Here is a 9,937-nt window from a genome sequence, read left to right as displayed (position 1 = left end):
GAAGTTTTGCATTTTAAGTTCATCTATGTTGATGTTTTTCCTGAAAAAACAATTTTACACCCTTTAAAAGTAAAATCTAGTAAAGTTAAAAGCCTTGATTCAACGCAAGCGATATGCCTTCTTAATAAATATTAAAACAACTAGCTAGACTTCTTCTCGTCGTTGGGGTAATCTGAAAAATTGGAGCATCACCAACCTTGGTTAAGTAAGCTTAATAAGCAATTTGAGATTGTTCAAAAAAAAAAAAGCTTCTGTTGTACATTTGCTCACATACTAACAAATTACTGGAACTATTAAACATTTTGCAAGCAAAGTTCACATTGATATAATGTTTAACTAGTTTAAATTCCTGATTTATAGCTAAGAAACTTACCTGCTTCAGTGCAAACATTCCTTAAATCAGCTCCATTAAAGCCATCCGAAAGTTTCACAACGGCTTCCCAATCTTTAAGGGGGGGGAAAAAAGGTGATAAAATTTGAAGTTAATATAACAAACAACAATTGGTTTGAAAACTCTGAGCCTTCATTTTTATTTCAATAAAACAAACTACCAGAAAAATGCTACCAAAAAAAAAAATAGCAACATAATTGAAAACTAAAGTTTTGTTGAGAAATTAATATTTTTCTATAATATGAGAACGAAAAAATTATTGCAAATATTAGAATAAAATATCCACGGAAACCCCTGATTTTCCAGCATCCGATAAAATTTGTTCCAATATTGCAAGGTAATTAAAACGTGAAATATAACTTTTTAACTAATTTCACGTTAAAACAGGGTGGCGACAGGAACTGGAAAAAAAAGTTCCCTGACTTTTCCCTGATTAAGTTCACCAAATTTCCCTGATTTACGTTATGAATGATAATGATTTAATTTCTAAACCCTACCTGAAAAGCATTGCATATTAAATAAAATGCAGTGTTTAAAACGGTTTAAGCTGTTAATTAAAAATATTTTTTGAAAAGAAGCTCCTTTTTTTGGTAAAAATAGTTACTAAATTATTGACAGAGAAATATTATAGGAAATCTAAAACAAAAACTTAACTTCCAGGAACCAGTTAAAATAAGAATTCTGAGAAATTATTAAAACCATTCTTAAAGGCATATCTAATCAAGATGAAACTAAAAATTTTAAATGGAAATAATCTTGAACTGAGCTTTTAAGCAGTATAATTGTTACTGCAAGAGTAACAAGTGATAGTTAAAGTAAAGAAGCAATGTAGTTCTACTTAAGTAAAAAATACTGAACCGTGTGCAGGTAAACAGCAGTATCTGCAGAAATTAGTTTTCGAGATATTTGAAGAAATGTGTAGTGGATTCAGTACTAGCAATGGAAAAATGTTGGAATTAGACGTTTTTTTCAGCGGAAACCAAATAAGCGAGCTTGTACAATAAAGGTAACGTACCATAGATGACAAAAATAAAAAAGAATACTTTGCAGTTTCTGCCCTTTACCTGTACACGGCACAATAGACATATTTATGTAAAATAAATTGAAATCTTTCAACAACCAGTCATATTGAGCTATTCTCTAATTAAGAACTTAGGTTTTAATGAATGAATACAGTATTTTAACTATTAAAAAATAAGAAAAATATTTAATTATGTACACAACTCGGTTTCAAATGATTTCATTAGTTGTCGAAAAAAAATCTTAGATTACTTTAATTACAAACAACATCACAAAACAACATTTCAAAAACAATTATTAATTTCAAAATATATATGTATATGGTTTTAAAATAAAAGAGTTTTTAAAGTCTGGAAAAAAAACCCTTCAAGTAATCTGAAGTAACAGGGAATAATAACATGGCAAAAAAACAAATTTGATTTTAAGTCAAATTAATTTTAGCAATTAAATTAATTTGAGAAAACAAAGATCTTTTCTTGAAATCGTGATATAACTATGCTAATTACTTCAAGACAATGAGTAAAAGCAAGGGAGCAAAGTCATTAATGATGGCTTCCTCTTTTCCTGTAGCGTTATTTATTTTACATAGCATGGAATGGGTGAAGAAAAGTTCAAGCTAAGTAAAATAAACAACTTTACAGACACAGAATCAATCTTAGGAAGCTCATCCTAAGATTGAATACTTTGACCTTGAGAAAAAAAGATGCACAAATATTCGGCAATGTGTAATCGCACCTTATTAATTTTACTTTTTCAAAACGAATAATAGGCTGAAAATTCGCATGGAATCAAAGTACTTCATTTTGCAAGGAAAAAAAATTTTTTTTTTCTTCATTTGATCAATTTTCCCTGATTTTTTGTTATTTTTTCAAAATTCCCTGATATTTCCCTGATTTTTCCCTGAGTGATAAAGTTCCCTGACTTTTCCCTGATCTCCCTGATTTCCCTGATCTGTCGCCACCCTGTAAAAGGAAGATAAGCCTTCAATTAGAAATTCATTGTTGATGACAGTCATTGTTGAACAATGCTTTTCTTAAAATTTGTAGCATGAAGAAAATCATCCAGAAGAAAGATCTGTTGCCATTTTTTTCTCTCTAAATATGAACAAATAATATTCTGCCTTTTGTTTCAAGGCTTTTCCCTGTAATCGGCAGGGATTTTTAATTTTTCCGCAATTTGTTGGGAAATTTTAGATTTTTTTTATCCTGGTTGATGAACATGCATCAATGGACATAACTTTTATTTTCAAGATAGACCGTGCAAAGCCGGGCAATGCAGCTAGTTTGTAATAAAACTTTTAATACAACCCATGTAACTTGCAATATAAAGATAAAAGTATTTAGTTTCCTCAATATAAATTTGCATTAACTAATTTTAACTTTAAGAATTAGAATAAAAAGAAACTTGCCGATTTCCCCATGCTTTGTAATAGGAGCTGCATGAATCTTGCAAATTTCAAGTCTTGCTTGTTCATTAGGAAGAGGAATCTCTGAAATAGAACAATGATGCATAAATGATATGTTCACAATGCAAATGCTACTTAAATACTGTGCTCACGTTAAATATGGAACTGGCAATTTTCCATTTAAGACTAGTCTATCTGAATCAGGGGGAAAAGTAAAAATTTGATGCACATGCTTAGTTAATTTTAATGTGACTCTGTTTAATTTAGAGGCTAACACGCATCTGCAAAAGCTGACATCCCTGAAACTAATAGATGCGTCCATTTCTGCCTGTGGACACCAATTTTTATTGTAAACCTGATGTTGGCTTTTCCCTCTCATTTGTGGTCAAACTGTATCAAAAAGTTCTAGAAAACTAACGTTGCTCAAGCAAATGGTATTAAACTGAAAATGTCTGTGACATTTATTTAATCTTCCTAAAAAATTCAATATTTTCACTTGTAAGAATGATAGTGCCGGATTTTCGATTTTTCTTAGTAGGGTGAATTTACAAAATGTAAGATAAGTTTAATAAGAAATTTCTTCTTAAAAAACTTTTTTTTTTGCTTTAAAGCAGTGTTTCCCATATGTGTGGTACCTGTACCCCTGGGGTACGGGAAGAGTTTGACCCTTTTGAGGGTTTGACTTTGTGGTTAGGAGGTTGCAGTGTTTAAGAGGTTTTTTTTTTTGTTCATTCTGGGTGACATTTTTATTACCTGGTATGGTCATTCCTTGCTACTTCACACTGACTTTGGTGGCTTCACTCTATCACAGTTTTTTCTAATTCATTCATTATCTTTTTCAAATGGTTTTGTGTTAATTCTTTTCTTCAAAAGAGTAATAAAATATTGCCAAGCTCTTCTGAAGGGAAGGGCTACAGTAGAACTCTTAGTTTCATATTTTAACGAACTTTGCTTTATATAATTTCAAAGAAATAGATGTAGGTATGCATAGCAGCCAATAGATAATGTTTTAGGGCCAGATCGGTAAGACATAGGACTCGTGACGTAGGGTTCCGGGTTCAATCCTAACCATTCGAAGATTCACCATCTTCATTAATGGTGATTGGGGGGACGTTAAATATGCTTGTGGTCACAAAGTCCTCCAAGTGAAATGATACCTTTGGGGGTGCTGGATCAGGGGTTGCTCGGTTTCTGGTCTGGATCAAAAAATCAGACCTGTCTTCAAGGACCCATCCAACTGGTTAAACCACAAATAGTTTTAGGTACAGGGGACCCTGGAGCGAAAAGGGAAAAGTAGAACTTGTAGAGGCTATAAAAACCTTGAAGAGAGTCAACATGATGGTGTCATGAACCTCTATTTACTTTTGACCATTAAACATTATTAGGGAGGATTTATCACCATACTTTTGTAAGGAGATGATTACATTTGAAAATGATATTCAACTACTTACTTTTTAAACAGCATAAGCAATACTTTCACTGGTAAAAATTAAAGGAGGGATAAGGGAGGTACTATCACTCATTTCATCATGGGACAGTTGCACTATTTTTGCAGGTTAGCAGTAGAGTGTAACAAATGTGTGTGTACACTTTAGTGGAAAACAGCCAACTTTGATTTTAACATATTAGTTTTACAAAGCAATGTTGTTGAAAATGAATCATGGGGTCAAAATTAATCATACCAATTTTTCGATCTAGGCGACCAGGTCGAAGTAAAGCTGGATCTAATGTATCTGGCCTGTTAGTTGCCATTATAATCTTGACTTGTCCAAGAGAATCAAATCCGTCCATTTGATTCAACAACTAAAAACATTTGAACATTAATGAAATATATTTCATTATAGGCAAATACTAAAATACAATAGTTTTTAAATAGTTCAATGTACTAAGAGGATATTTAATAATTGCTTAAACAATTCATGCATGTACAGTTGAAACTATCCACTGACAATCAGACTACAAATCATGGACAGTTGCTCGACTAGCAAGGAAATAGAACATCATTTCTAAAATGAATTCCATGAAAGTATCAAAAAATATTATGAGAGAAAAAAAAATTTGAAAACTCAGGGAAATTAAATATTTAGCCCTGTGCTTCCTTTACTTTTATCTAACAGAAATCGCATTTTCAAAACCCCATCTTGGCAAAGCACTAATTAATGAAGCATTTATTAAATACATCTCTGAACTTCAGAGAGTATTTAATAAATGATTCAACAGTTCATGTATGTATATTTTAAACTACAAATCATTGACGGTTGCTGAGCTACCTGGGAAACAGAATGTGATTTCTAAATCACTAATTACATGAAAGTATCAAAAAATATTTTTAAATATTATGAGAGAAAAAAAATTTGACAACTCTGGTAAATAAAGCCTACACACAGTTAAAGAAACTGACTTTTTTTTTTTAACAGCAACTGTAAATAAAAAGGTTGTTTCTCATATTTGCAAAAAGATCAAAGATTTTACACTTTCATACGAATAATCATTGTTGGCTTCGTTTTAGTAGTTAGGAACAGGGTAGAAGAGTGTGAAAGCAAAAGGGTGGAACAAGTGCACTTGCAGAAGCATATCTAGAACAACCGAACTTCAAATTTCGTAAGCAAAATAATTCATAAATGCTAAAACAGTAGAACCCATCTATCAGAAAACCCTCTCTACGTTGAATTTTTTAAATTTCCCTGCATTAATAGCAAAAATTCAAAGTGTCTTTCCCATGTTTATCAAATTACGCCAACACTATATTTTTCAAATATGATTATCAGCAATCTTTATCAACAATAGAACTTGGAGACAAAATAAAATTTTTTCAAATACCAGCAGCCAGATAGTCCTCTTAAGTCTCCACAAGTGATGTAGCCCTGTGAAAACTATATGTACAAAGAGCAAGTTTTCAAAGAAATTCCATCCATTTGGAAACTAAGGGAAAGGAGGTGTTGTTTCACAGTGATTAAGTTCCCTAAGCTTTACTTTTGAGGCCATTGAGACTAATTATTTTCTTGTGTTTGTTCTCTCATTTTCTGTCCATCTAACGTTCAACTGGGTAAACCACAAATAGTGGTAGGTACGGGGGACCCTGGAGCAAGGACAGATCCAGAGAAGATTCAAGGAGGGAGCTATTGATTTCAGATACTTAACCTTTAATAAATTCCCAAACCTCCACTTCCCAACATCATAGAAGATCATCTCAAATTCAGTTTTTTGTTTAGAATTTCTCTACCTAAAAAAATCTGGAAGAGTACTAAACTAACTCCATCTCTTACCCTAATGTCATCAAAGGTGTCCTATAATTGCCTATTTTGGGTTTTAGTTTTTAAAAACCTTTCCAGGAATCTCATCTATTATCATGCAAGATTGGTTTTTGGAACTTCGAAGAACTTTCAGTACAAAGGTCTGATCCCTATCACTAAAGAGTTAAGAGATGAGCTGCAGTTGCATTTTCAAGACTACAATTCAGAAAAATTCTGAGAGGAAGCTCTCTTTTTTAGTAGTATTATTGAAGATCATCTAAAATTATGTTTTTGGAACCTCATTATCGTAAATATGCCAAGAGAAAGTTTCTGCATCTCGGCCCAAGGAGAGGGCGTTCACCCCAATCGTCCCTCCCTTGTATCAGTCCTTGCCCTGGAGTGTGATGTCTTTCTAATATTTAAATTGTTTTGATGAGGAAAAAATAAAAATATGAGCATTTTTGAGAGGCAATCATTGAAAGATTTTTGTGCTTAAAGGTATGTATAAACTTGCTATCACTATTATCATTAAAATTAGTAAAACGTGTAATCACAACAAGTCATACTGTAAAAATGTTGACGGATATCAATGCAAAAGTATATGTTAACTCTTTGACTTTATCCAAAATGTTTTTTTTTTACTTTTATCTAAACCTCTATCCTAAAACCTTCATATCTTGAATTTTTCTTTTGTCCCATGGAATTCTAGACAGGTTTGAGTGTATAATTCAAATTACTGTTGCAAGCACTTGGTGAATTACAAAAATCAATTATTTTATATGCACACCACTCGCAAAATTGTAAGCAAACAAAAATGTTTCAGGAAGAAAACTGTTTCCCTAATTTCTCTGGTTTTCAATTACTTATAGAATAGATTTGTCCAAAGAGGAATGCCGACAATCATGAGGTTGAGGTTTACTAATATTAGTTAAATTACAGTATAAACTTCATTTAACGATACCCGATTTAACGATTTCCTCAAATTAATAATACATTTCACTGGTCTAGGTTTAACTGCATTAAATGCTCTTTAATTTAACGATATTCTTGATTTAACGATAGCTTTTTCCAGTCCCTTGACAATCGTTAAATTGAGGTTATACTGTACATCATTTTAATCTAAAATGCCTGTGATATTAAAAGTGTATTTAAAAAATTACAGAAATTAAAATAAAAATATGAAACATAAAAATTACCTCCATGAGAGTCCTTTGAATCTCTCGATCAGCTGAAGTGCCTTCAGAAAACCTTCTGCCACCTAAAAGAAAAAGTTTAAAATAAAAATATTTTTGAAAAAAAAAAAAATAGAACAGACTTCAAAACTGTAGCTGGAAATTGCTCTAAAAAGTAAAAAATAACTTCATTTGAACACCATCAATACCAGTTTTCAACATAATTTTTGAAGTTGTAGAAAAATCTTAGGTAAAATGATGTATAATCATATTTTGTTTAAATTTTTTTTAACTGAAAAGTTGGAATGAAACAGTTATACTGTTGCACCAAGATGTTATTAATGTAATGTATGAGAATGCTATTGAATAACCTGGGATCTATAAAATTTATATTTGGAATATAATTATGATTAACTCTTTTTTTTTTTTTTTTTTTGCAGACTTCAAAAAATTTGTTTGAAAGCGGTATTGATGGTGTTCAAAGAATAAAATTATCTTTTACTTTTTAGGGAAATTTCCAGCTGCAGTTTCAATATCTTAGTTTCTTTTTCCCCAAAAATATTTTGATTTCAATCTTTTTAGGATAAATTTATTTCAACAATAGTATGATATCACAATAACAGAACTTCACCTGATTTTTTCATAAAAATAAGTCATATATATTTGTATGAATAAAACAAATTATGTATTAAAATTTTCTAATTTCAATAAAATTTAATGCTTATACAGTCGTTACACATGTATCCTCAATCGTGCCTCCCCGGTAGCAGAAACTGCGAGACGCGCGTCGCAGATTTTTCGGCGGCCTGCAGATAATTTTACCAAAGAACAAAACGAAAGAAAGGGGGGGGGGGATAAATAAATAAATAAAAGAAGAAAAAAAAGAAATACAACTTAAAAAAGATCGTTTGGAGATCGCTTTTTGAGCGATGGATGCTTCAGCATTTCAACTAGAAACATAGTCGCCATATTTTGTCATTCACAAAATCGAAGTAGGAAAGTGCAAAAGTTTTCAAAAACAAAGATGAATTGGATGTATTATCTTTCTGCCAAGAAATGAAAATAACTTAAAATCTACAGCAAATCGTTTTTTTATTTTTATTTTTTAAAATAATTTTCTTGAGAAGTGAAAAATTTTATGTGAAAATTTCACCTTATCCTCATTGCTTTGGACGCAAAAGCGCTAAAACTTTTTTACTAAAGTTTAGTCTCATGAGGATTTTTATTTTGAAAATATTTTTTGCAACAAATTCAGAAATTAATATCTTAATTTTTAGCGTAGTCGCCATGTTTGGTCATTCCCAAGATGTTGGTACGTAAGACTCATGAAGTGCCTACGTTTTCAAAAACGGAATTAGATGTTTATTGAAAATCAAGCAAAATGTGTCATTTTTTTTTTTTTTTTTTGAATAATTCTTAATTATAGTCTTTAAAATTGCAAAATTTTATCTTCAGAATATTATCTTATTTTCATTGCTTTAGAGGCTAATGTGCTAAAAACTGACTATTTCACATAAATTGTAGATTTTTAAGGATTTTGAATTTATTGCTACTTTTATGCAACAAATTCAAATATCTATTTATAACCATGAATTTTTCGCGTAGACGCCATGTTTGGCCATTCGCAAGATAGAAATAAAGGATACTAATACTTACCTAAGTTTCCAAAAACAGAATTGGATGTTTACCTCAACACAAACTATTGAAGATAACATAAAGTGTTCAATAAATCATGTTTTTTTTTCTTTTTATAAAATATTTTTTTGAAAAATGCGAATTATTATCTGCATAGTTGTATTTGATCCTCATTGATTGAAGGCTTTGCTATAAGCTAAATATTTCATCTAAAATGCAGTTTCCTGCCAACTTCTCATTTACTAATTTAAAAAATTTAAAAACCCATTTCAATGCAAATTTTTTATATTAAAATTAATATGTCTTGAAGAATTGGTTTTCATAGTGTGTAGAGTTCTATTTATTTTTATGAAAGTAGTGAAAGCTGCTTCATCCCCCCCCCCCTTATTGCTTTAAAACTCAGCGGCAGTGGTGGCCACTAAGTTTTTCGGGTCTAGTGGCCACTGGCCAGTTGGAAAATTGTCCAAGTCTTATCCTTCACAAAGGACTTGTGTATTTTATTAAAACTTAAAATAAAACTAATAATAATGCTGCAGATTATTTTCAACTACCGGAAATAGTGTCGCAGACTGGCTAGAAAGTTTCTGCTACTGGGCGTGCCTCAAACATTCTCATAAATACATCATACATTTTAATTATGTGCTTTAATAAACATAGAACTATTAGAAACTAAAATGTAGCCTCTTATTTAAAAACAAGATTAAACCAAATTATAAATTTTGAAACAAGTAAATCAGTTTTCTTGATTCAAAAAATTTAAATAGCAACAAATTCTGATACTAACCTATAGCATCAATTTCATCCATAAATATTACACAAGGTTGGTGATCTCTAGCATAATTGAACATTTCACGAATCAAGCGTGCACTTTCTCCAATATACTTATCGACAATAGCACTTGATACAACCTTAAATAATAAAACAAACCATTTACTATGCAATAAATTACACAATGAAAAACCAAAGACTGTCTAACCTCAGAAATCAGCACATTTTTCTTCCAATTATTTTATAAATTAAACTAATAGAAGAATTATAAAGAAATAATTTAATAATTAAAGACTTTTAACATTTTCTGCTT

General features: G+C 30.8%; 1 protein-coding gene across 1 annotated transcript in view; it reads right to left on the bottom strand.

The window, feature by feature from the left end:
• The window catches only part of LOC129221232 (26S proteasome regulatory subunit 10B), a 31,595-nt gene that overhangs the window by 1,336 nt on the left and 20,322 nt on the right, over nucleotides 1–9,937 (bottom strand). Inside the window, exons 7-11 of the mRNA XM_054855688.1 lie at nucleotides 9,641–9,764; nucleotides 7,246–7,307; nucleotides 4,499–4,619; nucleotides 2,820–2,900; nucleotides 374–445 (exon numbers count right to left, since the gene is read on the bottom strand). Of these exons, the coding sequence (XP_054711663.1) occupies nucleotides 374–445; nucleotides 2,820–2,900; nucleotides 4,499–4,619; nucleotides 7,246–7,307; nucleotides 9,641–9,764 (460 nt within the window). The remainder of the gene's footprint in view (nucleotides 1–373; nucleotides 446–2,819; nucleotides 2,901–4,498; nucleotides 4,620–7,245; nucleotides 7,308–9,640; nucleotides 9,765–9,937) is intronic.

The sequence above is a fragment of the Uloborus diversus genome, chromosome 4 (assembly GCF_026930045.1).
Source record: "Uloborus diversus isolate 005 chromosome 4, Udiv.v.3.1, whole genome shotgun sequence".
Classification (NCBI taxonomy): domain Eukaryota; kingdom Metazoa; phylum Arthropoda; class Arachnida; order Araneae; family Uloboridae; genus Uloborus; species Uloborus diversus.
The sequence above is the reverse complement of the archived record's forward strand: the minus strand, read 5'-3'. Positions and strand labels throughout refer to the sequence as shown.